At 40.3% G+C, this 12,761-nt stretch overlaps 1 protein-coding gene across 1 annotated transcript in view; it reads right to left on the reverse strand.

Moving 5' to 3' along the window:
* The window catches only part of exoc4 (exocyst complex component 4), a 137,285-nt gene that overhangs the window by 110,769 nt on the left and 13,755 nt on the right, over positions 1–12,761 (reverse strand). The window contains exon 8 of the mRNA XM_030045766.1: positions 6,616–6,796. Coding sequence (XP_029901626.1) covers positions 6,616–6,796 — 181 coding nt within the window. The remainder of the gene's footprint in view (positions 1–6,615; positions 6,797–12,761) is intronic.

Raw genomic sequence — 12,761 nt, forward strand, 5'->3', positions numbered from 1 at the left:
TATTAAAAGATTAGCATTTTTTGTTTCAAATAAAAAAGACAGTGTGACGGTAACAGTTTCTGTGGGCACTATCCTTTGAGAAAAATTTTGCTTTACATTTTGATGTGACAGTCAAATAAAAGGAGTGTGCATTATTCAAGAAGATCACACTTGGACTACACACAGAAATACACAAACAGAGGAGCAATTATTAGGAGCAGAATGGGAAGCATTTCATTTCCACTGTGACATACAATACTATTGAGCAATAAATGAAAATTGGAATTTTGTCTTGAATTTCCAACACGAAAGCCCTGTAACAATACATTTTGTTGTAACACTGCATTCTGTAATAACTCTCCAACATAGTGATCCAACATAGTCCCCAAGAGTCCCCAAGGAAAGGGGTTGAAGGGTTTGCTTTACTCAGCGAATTATCAGTTCAATCAATTATAGTTTACAAATGGCCACCACTTTGTTAGTTGAGAGAGAGCATTGCTTTGAAAATTTAGGTATTATTATAGGTGTTGTGAAATCCTTTGTACCCCTGCATTATTTTCAAAATTTTTATGTAAAATGTATGTAAATTGTAGCAAATGGAGAATCATTCAAAATAACTGGTACAGTCATTTAACCTCTCTCAGGGTGTGTGTCTTGGACTGGTGTGGGTGTGTCCTGGAGGGATCAGTTTGGAGTCTGCAAATTGCAGTTGTATACTCTTAAAGAAGACTAAGATTCAAGGGGGCATGACACACTATATTTTAGAATAGTGCAATTTAATGCACTCTGGTGCAATTTCGGTTAAGCAAATAATCAGGTGATATACTTAATCACAGTGAAGACAATCAAGATTACATAAAGCACGGAATTTTATATTCATAAAACATGCATTATAAAATAACAACCACATTATGTAAAACATTATTACAAAATGTGGGTTTTTATTACAAAATTAGGGAAACCACTATTACATTTTGGAGAGTCATTACAAAATACAGCATTATATAATGTTTTGTTACAAGCCCCTATGTCATTTTGTTGTTGATGTCAGAAACCTGTTAATATCAAGAATCTTCATCCGATTTAATGAATGAATGGCTAGCCTTTCATGTCATGACACATACACCTGCATGGGCAAAGACAAATTTGTTGAGTTACTGCATTGACATCACAGACACTGTTCATAAAATAGAGCCAAACTGGCATTCACAAAGCTTGGTCCAATTTAAGATAGAGTGACTCACAATGCAGGTGCAATGTTTTTTGTTTTTTTTGTTTTGTTTTGTTTTGGGCATTTCTGCTTTATTTGACAGTCACAGTAGAGGGAGGCAGGAAAGGCAGGGGAGAGAGAGAGGGGATGACATGCAGCAAATGGCCGGAGGTCGGTGTGAACCCAGGATGCTGCGATCAGGACTCAGCCTTAACATGTGGCTCGCCCTCTTACCAGGTGAGCTACTTGGGCGAGCCCAACAAGTGCAGCGTTTACAAAGAACAACATCTGCATCTGAGTAAGCCTCTACTGAGAGTGACAGTTGTGTGTCCAGCCTGAAAAATGTGAGAATCTTTCCAGACATACTCCTACTTGTAAGGGGAGGGGTTGATCTCAGAGAGAAGAGACTTCCTGACACCACCGATATGCTAGATTTCACTGCGCTCCAGAGATATGTAAATATGACAGCGCTTTGGAGGCGGAATAAATGTGACACATTGATTAAAATGTTGGGGGAGAACAACGTGGCAATGTCTGTGCTTCATATCTAATTAAAAGCTATCATTGACTTCTGGCTGCTCCCTGGCAGTTCAATTCGCCTCGTTTTCACTCTGTTGATGAGTCGAACGAAAGCCCCGCATATTGAAGCTTCTTGTATATTTATATATTTCTGGCAGAGACATAACACCTCTCCTTTGTCTTGATTATCTATGTCAAAGAGATGATTTATTTATTAAACACAGAGGTAGACTCAGCTATACACTCTAGGAAAAGAGAGAAACGGGATTTGATCAGGAACACACGAAGAAAAAGGAAAAAGGAAAATCTAGAAAGTTCCATTAAAAACGAATGGCAGCAGTCTATTAAAGAGAAAAAAAAAACAAATAAATCCACAAAAACTCTTAAAAAGGCCTTCAGGATAGAGGAAATAAGTATTAAGTGTCAGAAGGTATATCTCAAGGCAAGGGCATGCACCTAAACTTCAACTTTATCATAGCTTTATTATAAAAATTGTACACTTTATGGAGTAGTTCCCATCACAAAAAACTCTGCCACTATTATTAGAATGTGATCGAGGAATCAGTTCTTTCCATCCATCCATATTTTTGAATTCAGACTCCAAGTCTCTTGTCTGGAAGACACTCATTAAAAGTGTGATCTGCACGCTGGTCACACACCCGCCACGGACGACGGATGTGGCAAGCAGTCACCCAGTCACAAAACACTGCAGAATGCGCAAATGGCAAGCTAATTAACTAACCCACACGCCTCAAACTGAATGGCCGACAAGGTCAAAAGGTGAAGGGAGCTGATAGCACAGCGACATGCCATGCCAAATATAGATCAATTAACACACTCCCACCGGGTGGTCTTAATGAAGGATGCATGGAAGGGCTTATGAACTGTGATCTTTTATGAACTATGTCTCCCAATTACCTGAGTGTAATGATGACTACCTTCTCTTCAACAATTCAAAAGAATCTTCTGGATTGTTTTGCAGGGCACGTAGTGTTGTTTTGACTAACATTTTACCTCAAAGAACATCACACTAAACCTGTGACACTGACAGATTTCCTTTTTTGTGTGATGCTGCTATACCGCATGTTTTGGGGAAGAAAGAAAAGCCTATCAAACATTACTGGATATACAGAGACTCCACTCACTGTGACTCCTTTGAAAAAGCACAGGCTGCTTTGAAGAACAGGACACTTTCTGATGGAAGAAGGGGGAAAAAAACATAGTAGTACAGAGATTGTGGCAAAGGCATCAAGTGGTGCACGTTTATGATGTAAATTCTGTAATGGTGTGAATAATCAATATATTTACTCACACCCACTCTACAGAAAGTCACTCTTAAAAATTATAAAGTGGTGTTGTAACACTCCATGCAGCACCAATTCTGCTGGTCATCATCCAGTCTTTTATGTCTTGAATCAATACTTCCACAGTGAAATAAACAAGCAGGAAAAGCATCTCCAGCATTTCTGAAGAGGGATTACAACCACTACATGGATCTTGACTTTCAAAAGCTCGTTTATCTACTCCCCATTCTGTGCTTGCCAGGCCTCAATCGCACATCGATGTATGCCATTTCTCAGCCAAGGCCTTGTAACTGGCTGCCCCCTGTGTTTCTGTCAGCTCTTGCATCTGTCTGCTGGCATGTCATGTGGAAAGGTCAGTGTGGTTTCTCCACCTCTGAAAGTTAGGGAAAAATAACACTTGCCAAGAGGTTTCTGTACATGTCAAACATATGAACTGCAATAAGCAGGAGAAGCAAGAGAGGCACAGATTCAAATGACTTAACTGTAAAGGGGAAGAAAAAATAGATGCCATCAAAGGCTAGGCTTCCAAGTGAGCAGCAACAAGGCTGGCAAAAGTTTCAATAACTTGTAACAGTTTCAGTGACAATGTAATTGTTAACACCCTCCTCAATCCACTGAACTGTGCCCTAGCAACATCTACACTGATCTTCATCATCAACACCTACAGTAATCCAGGAAGGCATTTGCCCGTCGCGTTAACAAGATGCAAAGCCAAGCCCAGTGGGAGGCATTTCTTCCTTCACAACATGTCTACACAACAAACAGGTACAACATTTTAACTGCATATTTACTGCTTAGAAAATTCATATTTTGCAGTCTGACAAAGTAACAAGAGAGATGTACAATTAGGGACAAATATTATATCCTGACCAAATCTCCTGCAGGAACTTGACTTCAGTCCTGTCATTGTGTGGGTCTTCAGAGAGGAGATGAGAGCAGGCTTGGTATCCAATAAAATTCAACAGAGGCATTGTGGGAGCAGTAGGAATTAAATTTCTCTCACTGTTGATCTGTGACTCTCCGAGACAGAGTGGGGTGAAGGAAGGGGCTGAAAGGGAGTGTGGGAGTTGAGAGAGAGAGAGAAAGAGAGAGAAAGCAAGATAATGAGATTAAGAAGGAAATTACAAGGAGCGAGAGGGGTATGCACAAGGTATTGGGAGAATGAGAGACTGTATTAAAGAGACAGCATGAAAGATGCTGAGGAAGGAAGGAGGAAGGGAAATGGAAACAGAAAGTATGAGAGAAAGAATAAAGAAGAAGCAAGAGATGAGGGACAAATGGAAAGAGGGAGGGTGGGATGGATGGGGGGGCTTTCATATAGATACAATCGGCCAGGAAATAATAACACGAGTGAGTGAATAAGAAAACCTCATTGCACATAATGAGTATTCTAATCAAGAGATTACATTATCTCACATCGCAAAGACGGGAGCCCCTGGCAACTGGATGTTGGCAGTGGTCACATGCTAGGGAATGGCTTAATGCCTTCTGTTACTGCGCTGGTACAGCAGAGCTATTACAGCACATGCCTACACACAATCACGCCAGCACAAACACACACATGCATACACTTATTCTTAAACACTTCTGCTGTCAAGCATCTATATATGGCAATAGAAAAAAAAACAGTGGAAAAAAAGTGGATACACACAGGTACAGAGTGCCCACCTGTAGCTTCCCCAAAACTAAGTTTACTAAACTCACCTCTGTCATCAGATCTGAAAGCCTAAATCTCTGTAGTGGCAAAGAGCAACCTTAGCAACAGCTGGCAAAGCAGCACCATTTTTGTCTTTGTAAGGGGAGAGGCACATAGAAACAGAGAGAGACAGAGAAGTGGGTGAAAAAAAGTGGCATAGAGAAAGAGTTCCAAGCAGATAGAAACAGAGAAAGAGAGAGAGAAGGAGAGAGAGAGAGAGAGAAACAGACTCAAAGTCAAGGTCAGATCCCTTGGCCGCCTAGTTGCTTCGGTGATGTCAAGCCCATTTACTCAATACTAACCTGCACCACTCCACTCCTCTCTGCCCTCCCTGAGATTTGCATCTAATCCTTCCTCTTCCTCTCAACCTATTTCCCTTTATTTATAGCTCTGCTAGCTGAATAAAATGACTTAGCATGTAGATGCAGGAAATGATGGTACTAAACAAAACAAGGGAGAAATAAGGGAGCGTAATAAAGAAGCAAACACGAATTTGGATCATCTATCGTATTTCCTGTCCCTGTGAATACTACGTTCAGTTTCACTGTATATACCGCAGAGAGGTCGTCATTATGTGCATCTGACTGTGACAAAACATAACTTAAGACTATTTTTTATTCTTGTAGGACATGAAAAACAGCCACCAACAAGACGCTGATAAAGCCATTCTGGCAGGTAATCAGTCATCATTTGAATGTGCTATTCTAAAAAAAAAAAAAAAAATTTGTAGAGGTGTCCAGTTATTTACCATTCTCTATGGCCTGTACAAAAAACAAGTCAGTTTGTTGCTCTGTTTGTGCCGGACAGATATCAAAGTTGTATTAACCCTATATATTTATATACCTATGCTCTGAAATTTATCATGAGTGAGGACGGGTTGTTGGTAAAACTACAAATGAAGCAACACACCCTCTTCAACAATATGCTCTCTGTCAAATTCACAGTTAGTTAGTTAGGGTATAAACATATCACTCAAGAAAAGCAATTACAGGGCTTACAGTCATTATAATACGTCTATGAAAACAAGGAAGCATCAGGTAGAAGGAGACAGAGAAAGACAAACACACACTGAGTGCTGTGTGAGCACTGACTGATACAGATTCCCCTCAGAGATCCACCGTAGGTCAGCTCAACAGCTGCTCATCTCTTCAACCAATCAAACAGGAGCAAGGAGCAAGAACTGGGCATAAATACACGCCAATTAAAGAACCTAAAATTAAACCAAGCAATCAAGCTTCCCGTGCCTTTTTCTCTCACTACTTCTTGCTGACAGACTGAATGCCATCCATCAAATCACTGCCTGTTTCTCTCCTGATTAATTTACTGTGTGAGAAGGTGAATTAAATCTGGGGTTTTAAGCAAAGTGCTGGGTGGAGAATAAATCAAGCACAAACAAATCTCCAGGGCACAGGGCAGAGGATGAAAAATAAGAAGCCTCAGGGTATGCTAGTGAGGGAACAGGGAACAAACAATCGAGAGTTCACAATGAGGACGTCGATGGCGAGATTAATTACAAGGTGAAGTGCTGCCACACGCTCCTGCACATACACTATTAGCAACTGTAAAGCTAATGGACACGAAGAGAACGGTAATGCAGTACTTTATGAGTTCAGACTATTTGTAGGTTATACTTCAGCATGCTCACTGAAGGATTAATCTTTATGAACTGACTGGAATTGGGAAAAACAAACTTTGCTTTATGTTTCACCACTGGAATGATTTAATTATGATCTTTATTTCATCTTTGGACTTTTATAGTTTGTTTATGGATATAGTTTCATCATTTCATCTCAAGAGTATTTTCACTTCTTTATAGTTCCATCTTTCATGCATGTCACAAACCACGAGCTGTTTTAATGCCTTCATTCTCTTCATCACTGCTTCATTTATATTTCCCGATATCTGACCTGCAGCACTGTCTGGATCTTGGCGGAGACGTCAGCCTGCTCATAGAGCTTGATACCCTCCTCGTGGGCCCCGCCCGGGCACTGCACCACGATCTGCTGCAAGTGGGCCAACACCACACTGTGAGCCTGGGCCACCGCCTTGAACTTATCAAACAGCAGCTCCAACAGTTCCAGCAGCAGCCTGCAGATGGAGCCAGAGAGGGTAGAAAGGGACAGAGGGTGAGGATGAAAAGGGAAAGAGGAAAGGAGAGATGGAGAAAGCGAGTACAGAGGTGTGAAAGGAGGGAGAGAGGTGGGACAGAGGGGAAAAAAATAAATAAAATAAATAAATGCATATACATATGTATAACTTAAGAACATGGCAACGAATTATGAGCTTTGGCTCAGCACCTCAACTTTTTAAAACTATTTACTGTTGCAGAATTTTTTTTGCAAGGTGAAGGTAGGAAATCCACAGTACTATATCTGAAGGAGAATTGACTTTGGTTTGTCCTAAAACGGGTTGGATATCTGATTGTCTAGTTTTAGATTCATGAACCTGAGAGTTTTTTTGTGAAACAGAGCCAGTAAATTTCTGCGAGACGAGATGGTGCATAAATGGATTTAGAGATAAAAGTACATATCTGTAAAACATTTATGCTGAGAATTGATAAGATACCTAGTTTTTAAAAAAGTGGTATTGATGGTACATAATGATCAGAGTGGGTGCCTACGCACACAAATTCTTTTGTTGTGTATATATCTTTTCAAGATGAGATATATATACACTAGCCCAGGTGATATTACAATAAGAAAGCTGTGGATCTATCAAACTATATATCAAACTAAATTCAAAAGTCCTGACTGCTGAACCAAACTGCACAACCTCCTAATGATATCTATGGACTTTGTTATTTTGTTACACACAGAATCACTTTGTTTTCCTAAAGTCAATTTTCATTATTCCAACAAATTTAGCATATGGAGGATATCTTATAGCTACACCATTTATGTGTAAGTCAGCAGATTCTTTAATGTATTTTTTATTTTACCTGTAAATATGATAAAATTAGATATAACATTTTTAAGTGGAACCACTGTGATGGATTCTTTAAGCCATTGGTAAATGGAATTGGGAAAAAATTATTTGGAAAATGAAGCAAGATCATTAATGTAAACTAAAAAAAACAACAAGGGTCCAAGAACGGAACCTTATGGGAGACCACATGATGTCCTGGCTGTGTCTGATACACAGTTATTTGCGACTGCATATTGTTCTCTATTGTTTATGTAATTGAGCAACCAGTTCAAAGTCAGGTCATGTAACCATAGTGCTGCAATTTTGTGATTAGAATATCATGCTTCTCTGTGTCAAAGACTTTTGACAAATCCAAAAAAATATCAAGAGCATACTCACTGGCATTTAAGGCTGTATGTATTTTATCAACTAACTGTAACAACACCATGTCAGTGGAATAATTCATACAGATGTTTGTATAAGATATTTTGTTCATTTAAATGCTCAAGCATTTGCTTACATGCCAGTTTCTAACAACACAATTGAGAAGCAAGGTAATATGGATATAGAGCAGGAATTTGTAAAGATGCAAGGATCTCCAGATTTCAAGAGAGGAATGACTTTGGCAACATTCATATTTTTCGGAACTGTTCCAGTTTCCTTTGACATTTACATGTAAGTCACAGGCTGATCAATTGAGGAACATCTCATCACCAACATGTCACAAACGGGCAGATCTTAGCATGGCCCAACAATGTTAAGTGACATTTCTGATACATTGAAGAATTCATGCTATGTAAAATTAATACTGGCCTGCAGACAAGACAGGGCTTTCCTCTACCTGATGAAATGACTATGAGGTCTGTATTTCACATTTAGTCAAATTAGATTATTCAGCTTTACATTTTTGTTTACATGTTCCTCTTTGGCACTCACATGTGTTTAACCTGCCATCACAATCCAGCAGCTGGCTTACCTTTTGGAAAAATGGCAATAGTGTTTCACCCAATTTGGGCTCAATACAACAGCTACTCTCATTAGTTCTAAATGGCACTGGCTGAAAGAGCACAGCCATAACCAAACTGACCTTCCGCTTAATCTGAGTGATACATTATGGGTTGACCACTCAAAGTTGCCTCATCTATGCCAATTCTTTCATATGGACACTGCGTTTCAGTCTAGCACTTCAGTGCAAGTTTCAACTACACAAGGACAAAGCTTTCAAAGTTAAGAGGCAGAGTAAAGAGGGAGCACAGGCTACATTAGCTGTGTATGGCTGAGTATCCAGTGTACCAGTGCTGGTGAGGGTGCACTTCACTTTAGTGGAGGTACTCAAGTCCATATTAGCACACTTGTAATTAAATACACACAAACTGTTTGTCTAACACTGGTCTTTAGTACACTCCTCTAGCATTTTAATTGTACCAAACACAAATAAAAATCAATATGTAGCATTCAGCTTTCTCTGGCCATTTGCAAGTCACATTCAAGTTTGCAAGGTTTGATTGAAACCAACCCTCGCAACATATTTTGTTGTTAATTTGCGTGCTAAATTGTTTTCTCTCCACCTGCAGCCTGAGTAAACAAAACAAAAATTCCAAAATGAACCTATAAACGGTATTATGAGCAAACCCCCATTTTCTGAGTGACTCCAACTAAACAGTTAGGGATATTGGCAGGCTGAAGTCCCAACGCACCACAGGCAGCTGTCTCTCACAACAATTAACAGCATCTGTGAAAGTCTGCAGGTCCACCAGGATTGACAGAACATCTGGAGCAGGTTTGTTTTCATAGAGGTAGAGACACTTCAGATATTATTTACACGGAGAAGGATTATGACAATTCTTATCTGGAGTCGAGAATAATGAGGAAATGCAATGCATCTCTGTATCAGCAAATGTGGATTTATAGACATTTTTTCTTTCTTTGGCAGCTGAATACTTTTCATGGGTTTACAAACTACTGCCTGCCTAAGACAGGGGTCACAAGGGACTCTGCTTTTATTTCTGCGCTATACTTCAATCCACACATCTAATTTCTTCCCAGGAGAAAAACCAGACAGCTGACTCATAGGCACTAGAAGAGTACGTGAGGTACATCTGCCATTGAATAAGCTTGATACTGGAGCAAGTCTTCATGATTTACAGACATACTAATAACATTATTATTTTCAGTGTTTTCTACTGAAGTAGAACATCTTACGCTTAAATTTCTGAATATCAGTCTGAACAATGAAAAATATTCACACAGAATATTCACAAATGAGTTGTGTGAAATGGGCACTAGTTTGCAAGTACAAATTACAAACAAGAAAACAATTGTTCCCACAGCTGATTATGGGTACTCCCTTTCCATGAAATATTTATATTCATTGATATAATTAAACTGAATTAACTGATAATGTTCAAAAATCTGAACCTATGGTAACCGCAGACGATTTAGGAGTTAAGACTCCCAAATCTGGTCCCTCAAGTACCCCTGTTAGCCTCGGGCACACTGTACCAAAAACCATATCTTCCCAACAGTGTCCTTCTCTGTGTTTCTGCTGGCTAAATAAAGGACTAAAAACATTTAGTTAAGTTGACAGCCCACCCAGCTTTTAACAAAATCTATATATTCGTCACCATAATCTGGAAATATCTGGGTGGAAACAGTCGGAAGTCCAAACCCTATCCTGGAAGTGGTTTAGGTTCCAAACCTCAGAGGATATGACTGCCTAAAACAATCTTCCATTATCCAAAGCATCTGAGCCCATACCTCACCAATATCAAGTCGATACAAATTACCACCTATTTAAAGGTTGCAAGGAAAGAGAGCATGCTAAACGTTTTGGGAGGTGGCCAAGGTTTCTTGGCAAGGTATAAGAACAATGTAGAGGGGAGATGGATGTTTCACTAGGGGGCATTTTGGTTGGCTGTCTGTCACTGCACTGGCAGTAGCAGAGAGTAAATGTTATTAATGGAGAGGAAAAGGGGCACAAATCACTATGAGCTATAACTCAGCGAATGGAAGATGTTCGTGAGGTGGTGAGAGGAGCTGGGAAATGCCACAGCCTGAACGTCAAATAGTCTGAGTGAGCACGGGCATGCCTCTCTCTCGCCCATATAAACACAATGTAGACAACTCCATCTATGTGAAAGCCGTGATTTCAAACAAAGTCACCACAAACCTTCACACATGGGCAAAAAGATACATTTTCATGTGCACACACACACACATACAGAAAATGTATCACTGACCTTGTCACCTCTCCTTTTTCTTCGATCACTAAGCAGCCCCCCACCCCCACTAAAAGAAGACAGCCCAGTACTCCTCATTATCTCCCAGTGGAGGCCATCCTAATCCATCTCCTCTGTTGTTTGAAGCACTACTTCTCATTTCCCCACAGGATCGAAGCTGACACACACCTGGCTGATGAACATGAGGGAAAGAGAGGAGGGGGCAGAGTTGCTGACTGACTGACTAACTGTGTGTATGTATGTGTGTGTGTGTGTGTGTGTGTGTGCCTAACTGTGTGTCCTTTTGGGATGTTGTTTGATTTAATCTTTCTGCACAAAATGGGACATTATAGTCACATCCCTTAAAGGGCATTAAAGGTACCTTCTTCAGTTATTGAGTGTGCCAAGTTATTTTACTGTAACATGCAAATGGGCATTTAGTAAAACTATATTAATGCCAGACCTCAGATTTCTGAACTGACCGGTCTACTGAACAGGTAGAATAAATGAATGATGTGTCAACATGAAAGGGACATGCAATTAATTACATGTGACTGTGGTGCTTTCTAAATGGAATATAAAGTACTTTCCCTTGTATTTTAATCTACTATGGTCATTCAAGCACTTCTTTACTTTGAACTAACTCTCTTCCCAAGGGCTTCAGATTAGCAAAGTTCTCCTATATAACAAAAAAAACAGAAATGAGTGTCTGGTTTTTTGTAATTAAAAATGAAAAAGGGAATATGAGTTCAACAAGTCTGATTTGGTGTAATTTAAATGGAAGTGCTCACATAGACCAGCGGTGCATGCTAATAACTTTGCCGCATGGAGTGGGAACCTGTGTGGAATCTCTTCCTGATGTGAGGGGAGTCAGAAATGAAAAGCGCTTCCAATCATGGAGAACGTGAATGAGAAAAGCAACTACAAGGGCATCATTTCTTTACAGTAACAGACTATTTGCTAAATGCTGTAAGCGCTAAGTGTCGTCTGCTAATTTATGGTGCTACAGAATATGGTGTGCAACATGCAAGACCATTGTTCCCTACAAGTGGTACATCGATAGGAGTTTCCATAGCAACAAGCCTTGACTTTAAATTGAAGTGAACATAGGCAGGACTAGGTGTGCATGCAACCAAATGCAAACACACATGCATACACACACACACACACGCGCAGACCTCTAAGTACACACCCAAATACAATTCCACACCCACTTACTCAAATACATTGTTAAGCACATACATAGACACATAACCACACACACAGGGAAACTAAAAACAATCTGTAAGGAGTAGAGCTGGGAATGAGCTACACGGTGGCCTATTACATTGAGGTCAGATGAGATTGAGGAGGCAGCAGGAGAGGGAAGGCAGACGAGGCCTGAGAGAACATCCCTGACAGAAAACAAGACATTCCTCTTAAATGGTTCAGGATCAATGGACTGAGACCTGCGCTTTCCAAGTCTGCACTCTGGATGTGTGTCTGTGTCTGTGTGTGTGTGTGTGTGTGTTGGCGTGTAAGGTGTGTCCGCAGGAGCTAACGTGACTGCTTTTAAAATGTGGCAGTCCTCCACAGCAGGTGTGAAGTTGTTTGTGTGTGTATGTGTGTGTTTAACCACCAATTGTCTAGGTTTAAAGCAGCAGAGGATCTGTTTTCATGGTCTGAGGCAGGTGTGTCAATATGCGTCCCAGCAGTCCCAGCCTATACTGTGTTTCATACCTGGTTGACTGTCTGGCTATGAACACCCTGGGACGGCATCCAAAAGATGCTGTCTGCTGCCTTCAGTCTCAGCTCCACAGACCTAAAACACCTGCATAACACCGAAGCAACAGAATAATCCCGGCCACACTTATTTCAATAACCAGCTGCATTGTGCTGAGATGAAATCGGCGGGGTGAACAGATAATTGGCTACACCACCCACTTGAGACT

Source organism: Myripristis murdjan, chromosome 23 (genome assembly GCF_902150065.1).
Source record: "Myripristis murdjan chromosome 23, fMyrMur1.1, whole genome shotgun sequence".
NCBI classification, from domain to species: domain Eukaryota; kingdom Metazoa; phylum Chordata; class Actinopteri; order Holocentriformes; family Holocentridae; genus Myripristis; species Myripristis murdjan.